The following is a 13,789-nucleotide window of genomic DNA, read 5'->3' as shown; positions in this document are numbered from 1 at the left end:
TTTTCCACTCCCTCTTCCTCTAACTTCACTCTGATTTTGTTTAGTGGATTGTTTTAAACATTCTCTGAGCTTTGGACACTTCTTTGGGCTGCTACTGTTAACCTTCTGTAGCACCGTTGGTTGCCTATTTCAATTAGTTGTGACAGGAGGAAGGAGGAGGTTGAGGCTAGGATGGGATCTGGCCAAAGAATCTTTAAGCTAAAGAGCCAAACTCATATATAAGGTTTCATTTTGGTCACTCATGCTGGTCACTCAGTTATGTGGTTGTCTAATCCTTGATTTTGGAGATTTGCTTAGTTTCTTTCTGATTCCTACACTGCTCTTTCCCACTCTTTGTTTACACTGAAGTGAAAAATTATCAGCTCAGCGTGGGTTGAGTCTCAATTTAAGCCCTTTTCTCACTGCTTGAATAATCTTTGGCTCCCAGCTTTGTACCAATTTTCCCATTTTAATATCATCTTGAAAAATGGATTTCACTATTCCTAGAAGCAAGGTCAATCATTTGGCATTTGAAAAGCAGTGTTGACTGCTACCTACTAAATTTGTTAGCATTGATGAGGCTAATGTTTTATCCAGAGGTAACAGGGTACTAAAGCAAATGAATTACAGAAGTCTATTCTCTTTCCTTTACCATCTGAACATCTCCTGACCAAGTTGGCTTTGCCAAGGCCTGTTATTCATCAAGCTTTGTAGGCTGCCATTAATTCTAACCTGTCCTTCAGTTTTCATGTTTGTTTTGAGTAATTATTGTCCTTACAGAGCATAGAATTTGTTACTTTTTCTGTACAGGGCCTGAAATATTGCATGTAACTGAACCTAAATTGTATCAGTTTCTCTTAAACTGAGCAGCCTTCATTGCCTAAGGAATCATTAAGCTACTCCTCAAGTTAGAATTGGCTGACTAGATGGTATCTTTGGAGGAAGCTTATTTCTTAGGTATTTTTGTCTGTCTGATTTTCTCTTCTGTAACGTGGCCAAATGTCTTCGATCACATGCTCTAGAATTGTATAAGAATGTCTAACTCTGTAATATTAAATTGTTGTATGAGACATTCTTATTMTTTTCTGGCAGACATCTGTATGTAGACTGGAGATACTTGGATTGATTAATGTTCATTCCACTTCTATTACATAGATGTTGTGATTATATCCATAAATAGTTGCAATAATTTCTGCTTTGAGTGATTGTATCCAGTCTGTGTATACATTTTATGGGATGGAAATTAGTTTAAATGATGTGATGCCAGGTGACTTTTGTTCTGTGAGCTTAAGAAATACATAAACTGTGACCACTCATCATGTTGCTATGGTGATTAGTGAATGAACATAATATATATGTTCATCCATAGGCTAGCTCTGGAGTTGTATAACTTCAATTAATTGCTCTTGAAACTGTGCCATCTTTCTGATCAGAAACACTTGGTCCCTTTCTGTAACTCTTGAAATGTGAATTTTACATACAGGAAGTGGAATAGCCACACCAAAAATTTACTGTACCGTATACTGCTTGTCGAAAGGCTGCGTTAGCAATATGTTGCCTTTAATCCCCCTTTTGAGTTTGTTCCAAGCAGAGGTTTATCTAAAAACAACCAATCCCCTCTTTTATTCTTCTTTCCAGGACTTGCTGCTGCTTGGAGCTACAGCCATTGAAGACCGCCTGCAAGCAGGTGTTCCAGAAACAATAGCAACACTAATGAAGGCAGAAATTAAGATATGGGTTCTGACAGGGGACAAGCAGGAAACAGCTCTCAACATAGGTACCCGGTTTTCAGTTTCTTTGAACTGGATATGTAGCACTATGGTCACATATTAGATCTTTTGCCATCCACAAAAACAAACCTGTTTCTGATAGAGGGGTTCCTAGGTAGCAAACGGGTACATGGTAGCCTTCAGTTTAGAGAAATGATGGCTTTGGAGAAAACCTTTGCTCTGAATGGCAGACTGTGTTCTGCTGATTTTAAGGACAAATGAACACTTTACTAGTTTCAAGCTTACATTCAATTTCTGTCGAGAAGCAGTAACTTTTGACATTCTGTTGGAAACTGTAGGGTCTCAACCCATTTGTAATGTTTCAGCTTTACTGTGTGTTATGTTTTAGAACTGTCTTACAGTTTGCCCTGTCTGTTACATTCTTACCCTGACTGCTTATTCTAGATTTTCATGGAGTTTTGGCTGTGGTGGGATATGTGATTATACAAAACATACAGCTTACAACTTGTGGGCCTTGTTTGTGGTAGTAGATGGATGCTTGAATAACTACTTTTACTGTCACCCTATATAACACATCTGTTAGTCGAGTGTGTCATGTCTAACTTGGAATGTGGTGCTGCTCTTCCTGAGTACATGAATGATGGTTAGTATGTGTTGTTTATGTCAAGGCACAGAGTGAGTATCCTTATGTCTCAAGGTTGTTTATGCATCTTAGCTGACAAGCTGCACTATTTGCAATGCAAAAAAATGCATTGTGAACTAAGTAGACACTTGCATAGAGTTTTCTAAAGTCTAGAACACTCTGCCTATCCAAGCTGCTTCAAATTAACCCACATAAATGCCATCCACAATTGCCTGCAGATTTGCAAATGAGTTTGTTTAGGTGCACATGTGTAGGATATGTGAATTCTTAACAGCATAAGCTGCTTTTGTTGAAGTAGATATTTCTTTAGCCTGCTTAAGTTAACATTGATTTGAAGGTTCTCCACCTGTGTGGACAAAGATGACCAGGGAACTGCATGTGGACGGCTCTGCTTTCTGCATTTYAAGCTTCTCTTGGAAGAGCGATAGTGCCCTATAAATGAAATTACGCTGTCTTTAGCAAGGCTTAGGGCTTGCTCCTTTTGGAAGGGTGGGGAGAGAAGGTGGAGTTTGGAGGTGGCAGATGTTTTAGTCCTACCTCTCCATGCACTTATATTAACTAAAGTGGAATTTCAGCATGTAATCTACATGACTAGTTATAGTTATTGTTCACTTGCCATCATTGAATGAAGTTTCATGTAGCTGTGCATTACAAATTTGGTACAAAAAGGGAAGCAATTTTCTGCACTGCTGCAGCTCTAGTATGAATAAGGGGGATGGCTTAGGGTAGGCAATAGATTTAAATGGTTTACATCTGGTTTGAATTGCATGTCACAGAATCACAGACTGGTCAAGGTTGGAAGGGACCTCTAGAGATCATCCAGTCCAACCCTCTGCTCAAGAAGGGACATTGAGAGCATGGGGCACAGGGTGGCAGCCAGGCTGATTTTGGAGAGGAACAAAGCAAAATTTTTGACAATTTAAAAAAATGTATAAATTTATATAAATCTCTGAAATTAATATATTAATTAATGGCAGGTAGCCAGAGCACAAGCCGTACAGAAATACCTAACCCAAAGCTGTAAATGGAAGTCCCTTCCACCATCCTGTGACTCTGAGACTACTTTTATTTGGGTGCAATGAGAACTTAAAGATTAAGACTCTCCCTCACATCTTCTAAAATATCACTCCCTTTATTAGTGTAAAACTCAAAAATAACATTCTGGAGACTCTTAAGGTTTAATGTTCAAGATGTAAGTACAAATGTTTAGCACCTGTCCAGTTTTTGTTACACAACTTACTAAAACAGTGGTAAACACGCAGCTGAAGATTCAGAACCCATATATATTTCAGGTCTAAATATGCTCCGTGGGTTTATTAACCCTCCCGCCTTCTCGCTGTGTGTGCAGGTTTTGCTCCTGGCGCCTTGCTCGCAGCGTGGGCCCGCGTGTGTGTCAGTGCCAGGGTTCTCCCTGCATCCCTGGCAAGGCTCGAGCAGGGCCTAGGTGCCCTTTATAAACGTGCAGGATAAGCAGCTTGCCTCACGTGAGGGCCTTTTATGCCTCTGGTATGGAGGTACCTATGGACCTATGGAGCTCCATACCTGGACGGATCTTCAGCTCTTGATAGGAGCAATCCTGCTGCCAGGGCACCTGAAAGGAAGCAGGTCCCAGAAGTACCTCCTCCATCAGCCTCCTGGACTCATGGTCAGGCTTTTAAATTAAAGACCCAGACGTCAATTTGCAAGTGCAGGTTGGCATTTTCTCCCTGGCTTCAGGCCAGGGCTTGATCTCATTCTAGTCAAAAGCATGGGCAAAAAATAGGCTCTGATCTTAAAGTCTGTATTTTCAATTGCAGTTAGGGCTGCCAGAACTCGCTGTTCTAAGGCTTTGTGTATAAASCAGGACTCCAAACTTTGCTTCTAGCGGCACAGTTGATAGTACTTTATTTTACACTAATGCTAGATTTTAACACCTTCCCAATCCCCAAATTGTGCCTGATGTGTAAATAGCCTATAAAATGGCGATAGGCTTGACTTTTAGCCTCCCATTCTGAGCTCAATTTCATACCTGTTTAATGCGATGATAAAATACAAAATAACCTCAGGTGACAGGATTGGTTTCTTCTGACTCGGTGATTTCGAGAACACCAAAGAGCCTCTTAGCATTTTCCCCAGAATGTTTTTGTCCAGCTCCAGTTGTCAAATGGCGTCTTGCTTGATTTGGAAGCTGTAAAAGGAAACAGTGGGCAGCAGTTTAGAAATCATAGCTAGCTGTTGCAGCTGCTGTTCCAATCACATCCTGCTAGAAAATCCTTTTGAATTAGTTATAGTGAATTTGTAACAGCTTGCTGCACAAAGCTGCTGCCATTCCCTAGGGAAGGAATAGTCCTGGCATAGAGGGGAGTGATTTCATTTGTGATGCCCTCTTTTTCTCCTCAGTAAGAAGAAAAAAGTGGGACTAATTTTTAAAAATGGCCAACTTCTTTGAATTGATTTTTCTCTGGAGTCAGTGTTTTGTCGGTACCTGTTGACGCTTTCTGACTCAGTTTGGTACCATGTCAGTTAAAGCCACGTTCCCKGGCAGAAATCATCAAGTCTGCAAAGCTTTCATGGTACCAGTTATTAGATTGTATTCCATCAGCTTTCTCCACAGGTGTGCATTAGTTGATCATCCTTCAGTATCCTCTTCTAATGCAGAAAGCAAACTGCAGTTTATTAACATAAGAAAATAAAAATACCAAAATATTTCCACAAAGTTGCTGCTTCTGATACCATCATACTCCCCACCAGCTATGAAAGTGAGCAGGAACAAAACTTTTGCCAATAATCAAGGTTGCTGCCTGAAGGTGCTTCCCTGTGGAGTGGGTATGACTTCCACCAAGAAAGAGAGAGGATTTGGTTTGCTGACAGAAGCCATTCATGCATCATGTAGGCCCTGGATAATACATATAGCACTAAACCAGTTGTTACAAAATTCTGTAGCTTGAGGAGATGATTTACTCAGCAGCTGATGAGCCCCAATGGCCTTCCGAAGGAACCAAAAATCCCACAGCAAACAAACCCGTGCTCCAGTTGTGCTCTTGCTGTTGTGAAGTGTGTTAATGTTGTTATATTGACTGTACTCCTGTTCTGCTTCTGACCCGGCCGCCCTGCAGTGCTTCTCCATGGGGACGTTCCTCTCAGGCTGTAAAGGGCTCCAGATTCACTTTAGCCAAAGCAAATGGGGGAATCGACTTCCTGAGGCCTCATTTTAGGACAATCAGTTCTTGGGCTTACTGTGATTCATGATGTGATTCATTCCTGCCCAAGCACAGTAGGAATGCAAGATGCTTTCACTGTATTTCCTTTCCCATTAGTTTCCACCAGCCGCAGAAGACGCGCGTGCTCCTCCTGGCAGTAGATGTGGCTGCTGCTTTAGGAAGCCACGTGGCTCTGCTGCTCCCTCGGGAAGGCGCAGGAGCTCCTGGGATGATGCAGGAGGCCCAGGCTGACATGAGTTATGACCTGCCTCTTGTCAATAGTGTGAGCTGGGAAGTAAAGTGTGCGCCCTGAAAATGCCAGATGGGCTTCTTGCAGGTCACTTTGTCTCATGCTGGGGACAAACCTGTGCTAGAGGAATTGCCAGTCTGAGGATATGGAGCAGTGCTTTAGTCTTTGGTTCTTACTGCTTAAAATAAGTTTAAAAAGGGACTCTTTTCTCTGTTGGCATTTTTGCTTTGAATTTTCCTGTCCTGGTGGAGATATCCTAGATATCCTAGAGCAGTTCCACTTCTCTCATCCATGGCAACTTGCTTTTGTCCTCTCTCATGCCCCAGCCCTACTCTAGGGACAAGGCAGTGGAGCGGCCGGGTGCCTGTAGGAGTTGGAGGCTGCRCAGTGCGTGGCCTCCAGTTCTTGGTGAAGCTCAGAACTTTCACCATCACCCTTAGGAGTGAAAACGTTCCTACAGCACAAATACTTAGCAAAGATACATATAGGAGTAAATGTATGGGGCCTAGAGGATGCAGGATGCCATGTGTGTGCTCCCAGGCATGGGTCGTAGCTACAGCTGCAGGCTCAGATCTGTTCCTATGATGTGTAGAGGCTCTGCCTTCATATAGGTAAAAACAAAGTTGTGGATATACAGGTGTTTACTTTTGCTCTTTAGTTAATAATGGTTTTATTCAGCTAAAACATTTTTTAACGCCACATACTTGAAACTGCAGATGAAAATGCAGCCTGTGCTGTTAGATGTGTCAAGCTGSAATGTGCCCCCCACACCAACACTTCCAGCAGCCTCTCTGATGAAAGTAACTGCTCAAARTGCATATCCTAGTCTGACCTACAGATGCTCCCTTTGAGGTTTAGCTCAAGTGTAATAGCCTTTTTTAAAAAGGATTTTTTTTTCTTTTTCTCTTACAGGGTACTCTTGCAGGCTCATTTCACAGAGCATGTCTCTCATCCTGGTCAATGAAGATTCTTTAGACGTGAGTAGCAGCAAATTCTGGTGTCCTTGGCAGGAGGGGGCGGTGCTGGCAAAAGCAAACGCTTTGGGCCTTTCTCATTTGCTTCTCTCACTTTGCTTTAGCCTAAGCAATGGGTTTTTTAGGAACTTACTGCTCATCAGATTTGAGGCATACTAAACAGTGGTGGATTGTGCAAAATATATTTCTGTGATCTCTCATTAGCAACCTAAAAGTATCAGAAGAAACAACCAGTTATGTCTATGAGTTGGAATCTGTTGCAAAGTAGGCATGTGCAGCCCACCATCAAGAATATGGTTGCAATTTACATTTTTAATATAGGAATAGCGTATTTGAAAGGCAAAAARAACAAGCTAAAATAACTCTGTTTTGAAGTGAGTCTTGCTGCAGCAACACTGTGTTTTGCTTTTGTTTCAAGCAACACTGAAGACAGAACTTTCACCTAAGCAAGTGTGTTGCTTAGGCAAACATGTGAAGTCATGTGTGTGCAGCTTTTAAGATTTAAGAATTGAAAATGATCTGTCAGTGATATCCATTTTCCTTAGGTATGCACAAAAATAACCAGGAAAAACCTGCTTTCTTTGTCTTATGCTGGGAAGATACAAGCACTTCAGTTTGTTTCAACAACAATATTAGCCCTCGATGTTGTTTAAACATCTGATTGCCACTGGAGGTGTTTTTAGGACAGAGGAATAGACTTAAAATAGGAGAGGCAGAACCATGTCTCAGTGTCAGAGGTTGCTGGAAARTGGACAACCTGTAGAACAGGGATGCTGCTGTGCTGGTCACCTCGCAGGCTGTGGCTCTCCAGTCAGTTCTGAGCGACTTTACAGAAGTTACCTTAACCAAGGTAACAGAAACTTGGACTGTTTTTAGCTCAGACTCAGGAGTTCTTTGTATGGGATTCTGGTATTTCACAGTCTGCTGATCTAGTCCACTGGGTTGCAGGAGTTGCCAGAGAATCCTTGGATACCACTTAGACATCTGCTTTATAAATGAAGTAGACTTCATCAAGAGACTTCAGCCCTTCCAGACATTCCTGCTGTTCCGGCTTTGCAGCCTCAGGACTATCCTGTTCAGTTGCACAGTGCAACCTCAYGCTTCTTGGGAGTACACTCATAGTCATTATCATGGTCTTTTAACTTGTATCTTGCTCTTTTTAAATATGTTCTGTGAAATAGTCTTTATGGTATTCAGGATTATTTCTTTAATGTGCTTTGAGGGTCAAGATAYCCATGCTATAGAGCAGTGGTATGGCACTTTTGGGAGGATTTCCTTATGCTGCAACTGGCTCCATAGTAAACACCTTCCACTGAAACAGGGGTCTGCAGTTCTTGGTGAGAAACATGAGAAAATGGGGACATGTGGCCACTCAGTAGGTCCAACCTGATATAAAAATACTGCATTAGCAGGAACTGATTAAGACCAYAGCTCTTTCAGCTTGGTCTGTAAGTGGCAGGCTAGGTAAGCAGCTGAGAGAGCAGCACAGCTGGCAGTCTCCCTGCTCCATTATCAATGTCTTCTTTCTGAGTCAGCTGTTTGTATTGGGACACCATTTTTWAAAAATATATATATATATAAAATTTCTCTATATATACATATATATATACACATCTGTATACTTCTATAAAGAAAGGCCAAGTAGTAGACCTGAAAGAGAGAGCATATCAAAGGACAAGAGAGTGGGGAGGGGACATCAGGCTCTGCATGCTCAGAAACTTGTTGGAACTTCAATATTGGGGAGCAGAAAAACGCGCTGAAGGATACGAGGAGCTGCTTTGTTATTCCTGTTTCCAACGCAGAGAGATGAAGAGGAGGCACTAAAGCTGCCTAAAGCAGAGCAGTGCAACAGGGAAAGTAGTGCTTCAGTTTGGGGACTGAAGTGTGTAGACACCTCTGGAAAATTGAATGTAGAACATTATGCTGCTACTGTTGTTATACCCCCCAAAATTAAAAGCTAATTTCAGGGGTCTTAAGCTGACTTCAGCTGCAAAGAGAAATGAGACCTTGTAATCAGGTATGCTAGAAAGGAGAAAATAATTAGAGAGGGAGGGGGAGGAAAAGAAAAAGGCAAAAGGCAATAAACTGGGAAGCTGAATTGGACTGACAATCTAAAAGGATTTAAAGTCATCTCAGACTTTACGGTTTAAGATAATCTATTTCATATAAATCAGAACTTTAAAACTTTTAATACAGATCTGTCCTCTTAAAGTTGTAGAAAAAMCCTATGTGGAAGAGTTGGCAGATGTATTTAACAAGTGGTCTCAGTTACGGATCCACACCAGTCAGGGTATGTACTGACAGACAAATTTCATGGCAGTGTGTCTTTTTTTTCATGTGTAAAGTATTTGGAAAATATTACTGAGGTCTCCTGCTGTCTCAATGCAGGAAAATATCGAGTAAAAAGGTGTAAGATGTCTCTTTTTAAAAGGAAAAAAAGTAACAAGGGTTCTGTGCTGGTGTTAAAAGAGTGGGCAGGAATGGGAAACTAGCTGACTCTACAGAATGTTGTCCATTAAAATGGATCTGTTCTTCAAATCCAAAGAGGTTATTACACCTATGAAGTATGAGATCAGGGCTTAGCCCATCAGTAACATGAGGCTCTGTGATTTTGTATGTCTCTGATCACATGGGTCAGCTGGAGAATGAACTAGAAAAACATCCTAATCCTACATAGATTAATGTACAATAAAACCTCTCTTCTCTTTTCTTGTTTTGCCCAATGGCTGCCAGCATACACTCTCAGAAACTCTCAGTCTAATCAACCCTCAAGCAGGACTACCTTAGAATCCCTACATAAAAAAAAGGGAAACGTCTCTGTCCCCCACTTCCCGGCCACTGCCTCCCACTACATAATTGAGTGAGGAGCTGTGTGGCATAACAAGAGCACAGCCGCTACTCTTAGCTTTCTGGTTTTAATTTGGCATCATAATGTTGCGTAGAACTCACATTGTGTTGAGTACCTTAACTCCTGAGTTGGCCTTCAACATGTAAGATGCTAGGACTTTTGAAGCTTGACTGCTAGGATCAGAGTACACCTGCCTAAGGATTCTCTCTCACAGAGTGTTCAAGGTGCTTTGCAGAACTCTGTGCTGAAGATTTGCCTTGGCAAATTAATGGTACGGGGTGCCTGGTGCACATGATAATACGGTGAGGAGGAGAACAGGGAGAGGGAAGAAACAGCAAAGGGGATCAATCTGTGCACAGCAATGTTTCCTTTTAATTTGAGCTGAATCCTTCTGGCTTCTCTTTCATGAAACAAAAATATGTGAGCTGACACTACAGCAGCTCTAAAAAGTGTAAGAGATTGGGGTCTTTAATTTTCATGCTTTTTCTTTGTGTAGCCTTACTGCTTTGAAATAATATAGGCTGGAGAGTTGGGCAGAGAGGAACCTCATGAGGTTCAATAAGGACAAGTGCAGGGTCCTGCACCTGGGGAGGAATAACCCCAGGCATCAGTACAGATTATGGGTTGACCTGCTGGAAAGCACCTCCACGGAGAGGGACCTGGGAGTCCTGGTTGACACTAAGTTAACCATGAGTCAGCAGTGTGCCCTCATGGCCAAGAAGGCCARTGGGATCCTGGCCTGCATCAGGAGGAGTGTTGCCAGCAGGTCAAGGGAGGTGATTCTGCCCCTCTRCTCAGCTCTGGTGAGGCCGCACCTGGAGTAYTGKGKGCAGTTCTGGGCWCCCCAGTATAGGARGGACGTGGAGCTTCTGGAGAGGGTCCAGAGAAGGGCAACCAGGATGATTAAGGGAATGGAACATCTCTCGTATGAAGAGAGGCTGAGTGAGCTGGGCCTGTTTTCTCTGGAGAAGAGACGGCTCAGAGGGGATATGATTAATATGTATAAGTTCAGGAAGGGAGAATGCAGGGAGGAAGGGGACAGGCTGTTCTCACTGGTGGCCAGCGATAGGACACGGGGTAATGGCCACAAGCTGAAGCATAAAAAGTTCCGTCTCCAGGTGAGGAGGAACTTCTTTACTGTGAGGGTGACAGAGCCCTGGCACAGGCTGCCCAGGGAGGCTGTGGAGTCTCCTACTCTGGAGGTCTTCAAAACCCGCCTGGATGCCACCCTGTGCCACATGCTCTAGGTGTGCCTGCTTGAGCAGGAAGGTTGGACTAGATGATCTGTAAAGGTCCCTTCCAACCTTAAATATTCTGTGAATCTGTGAATCTGTGAATATAATCTGAAGTTGGTAATTAAAAACTTTAACCTCTCTTCTGATCCCGTGACTTGAGATAAATCAGTTTTGAAGATGACAAACTTCATCTCAGCTGTACATGTTTTTTGCTGAGGCTCCAAGGAAAGGGTCGTGACTGTTTTTGGAGTGATTTGAGTTTGGAAAGGGATGATTGTTAAAAACTTCCCCCTGCGCAAAGTTGGGAACTTGCTTCAGACACAACACACATCAGTATTCTTGTAATGTTTCAACAGTAAGTATAAATCTTATACTTGAACTAGCTTGTAAAACATGACCACAGTTGATGCATGTTGAGGAATGCAGAGTACTTCACAAGATACTCGTAAGTGGATAGGTTTTAGCAAAAGCTGTAGATAAAATAGTAGCAAATCTTAAAATTTACTCCATTTTTAACTAGACATTACATAAAAATCCTCTCTGTGAAAAAAATGAATGCTGCATGTACTAATTGTCTTCTGTTGACTTCTCATCAAGTATAATCTGGTAGTTATTCAAAGATGAAGTATGTAGAAGACTGTTTATGAAATCTAGCTATAAATTTAGGCATTATCAGAAGTCTTTTAGAAAGCATTGAGTCTATGGAAGCACTCAGGAAGATGGCAGCTGCTGGTCTTGAAAGTCAAGAACACTGGAGATCRAATGGCACGTCATGAAAACATGCCTAATATTGCAGGGGACTGCGATGCTTTAGCTCAGATGACAAACTGCTTTCTAAARCAGAGGAGCAGAGTTAAGGAGCTTCTGAATTGGTATATCAGAAATGCTTTCTCTTAGTAATCTTGTTTTTTTTTTAAAAGTAATTTTATGTTTTTTTCTCATGATCAAACACTTATCACAAGTGTAGTGAATAAGGAATACAATTTTCTGTAAATCTAAATAAATGTGATAACTTTTTATGTGCTTTTTAATAATTAACACTGGTTCTTGTAACTTTAAAGTATTTGTCTCATTATTAATTTTTCATGTGGAGGTCTCGATAGTAATACTTACTTGGTGGGTTATATCTACAGCAGAAATGATTGCTTTTCCCACCTTACCCGAAAATGTATCGATACGAGATCCTTGCAGTGAAATTCTTAGTATTATATTTAATGCATTCCACTGCTGAAATCCATTAATTCTAAACATGAATTTTTACAAGGTCCAAGTTGATCTTAGAGCCTTTAAATATTGATACCTTTTCCCCTTGGTGTGACTTTTTTCCCCCTTCTGCTCCTTGGCATGCAGCAGCAGGTGAGATGGGATCGAACAACTGTCTCTGCTTGTTTTTGATAGCTATTTTTTTTTTCTAAATCATGCACTTGAGGGAAAAATCAATCATTTCTGTTCTCTTCAGAAAACTACAGGGAATAGAAAACAGTAATCCCTGGCTTGATTCAGCTGAACTCCAGAAACTTAGCATAACAATCTGCAAATATTTATTCCTTATAGACTTAAAAATGCATGGACACACATGCATTCTTTCCTTCTCTTATTAAAGCTTATAAAGCTTTTTTTTTTTTTTTTTTTTTTTTTTGTGAAAATATTTCAGGTACTAGATTTACTTTGGGCATACTTCATGGACTCCATTAAACTGGAAACACCACAAAATCTTATTGTGTTGCTCTTAATCTGAACAAAATTCCTTTGTTGGGGTTTCATAGATGCTGAATTGTGTGAGAGAAGTGGGAGGGAAAGCTAAAGGAGGGATATCAGGAGATATCACCCATGGAGAGAYCTTGAAAAGCCTGAGATAAAAGTACTGAGTATTAGAGAAATGTTTTTGCCCTTCAGTGCTGTCGAAGGAAGAGCTGGGAGCTCGGTCAGTTGGCTCTTACACTAAATTTAGGTATAACTGGGTGATTCAACTCTGAAACTGGGAAGTCTTCTGTTGTAAAGAAGTTCTGCTCACATAAATGAAGCAAGTGTCCCGCTGGAATAAATTCCAGGAAGTGTTCTGGAATAAATGTGCAGCTCTCAGCTGGTGCTTTATCAGTGGTTATGAAGATCTAAAGACCCATTAAATGAGTGCACAGTAGAACTGTTTGAAGCACCTGCTTAAACATACATGTTTCTTGAGTGTAGCTACCTTGGTGTAATTCTTAGTGATAATGTTTCTTCCAGTGCACATGCATTTTATTGATTGATCGATTGGATGATTAACATCTACAAACTGTAAATGCAGACCTGTTTTATGCTGTTTCATATGTGTAATTTTYGGTAAGTACAGGAAGGTAGAAAAGAGCAGTAGAAGAACATCATCTGGAAATGCTTCATGATGGGAGGAATTGCAAGAAAGGCTGAGAAAAGCTATCATTGCTGATGACTGGTGTCCTCAGGAGGGTTATTCATTGACCCACAATTGTGAGTAGGAAGAGCGGATGGGAAGCAAAGAAGGCACGGTGGGACAGGGAAAGCCCAGGACAGAGGCCTTGCTTCAGGCTGAGTGGCTGAAGATCACAGATGTAATTAGTTTTTGGTGGATACTACTGTTCTGATCTGTGCTAAAGATAAAGGCTACCCACTGTGCAGCGCTGACAACGGAGCACTGTAGAAATTGTGGTGATTAAATCTCTTTTGAAGATGAGTTGAGACTGGTTAAAACTAGATAAATGTCTATAACTTATTTAATGAATATTCTCATCACTTGTTAAAAATGAAGCTTAGCCAATTATGTAAAGTTGACCTATTAGTTCAGATATTTCTTGCAGTAGTTGAGGTTTTTGTTTAGCACTTTACCCTAGTGAATAGGCAAAATAATCCATGTTGTGACATTGCTTTTTATGTAAATCATTCAATTCTCTAGACTACAAATAGCTTTCTCCAAAAACATGTAAATGGCTTTGAAG

The 13,789-nt window shown here is 41.2% G+C and overlaps 1 protein-coding gene across 1 annotated transcript in view; it reads left to right on the top strand.

The window, feature by feature from the left end:
- The window catches only part of ATP8A2 (ATPase phospholipid transporting 8A2), a 273,938-nt gene that overhangs the window by 44,508 nt on the left and 215,641 nt on the right, over positions 1-13,789 (top strand). Inside the window, exons 22-23 of the mRNA XM_026049801.1 lie at positions 1,618-1,756; positions 6,694-6,758. Coding sequence (XP_025905586.1) covers positions 1,618-1,756; positions 6,694-6,758 — 204 coding nt within the window. The remainder of the gene's footprint in view (positions 1-1,617; positions 1,757-6,693; positions 6,759-13,789) is intronic.

Source organism: Nothoprocta perdicaria, unplaced genomic scaffold (genome assembly GCF_003342845.1).
Source record: "Nothoprocta perdicaria isolate Ctin4 unplaced genomic scaffold, notPer1 scaffold_62, whole genome shotgun sequence".
Classification (NCBI taxonomy): Eukaryota; Metazoa; Chordata; class Aves; order Tinamiformes; family Tinamidae; genus Nothoprocta; species Nothoprocta perdicaria.
Note: the sequence above shows the minus strand (reverse complement) of the source record. Positions and strands in the feature narration are given on the sequence as shown.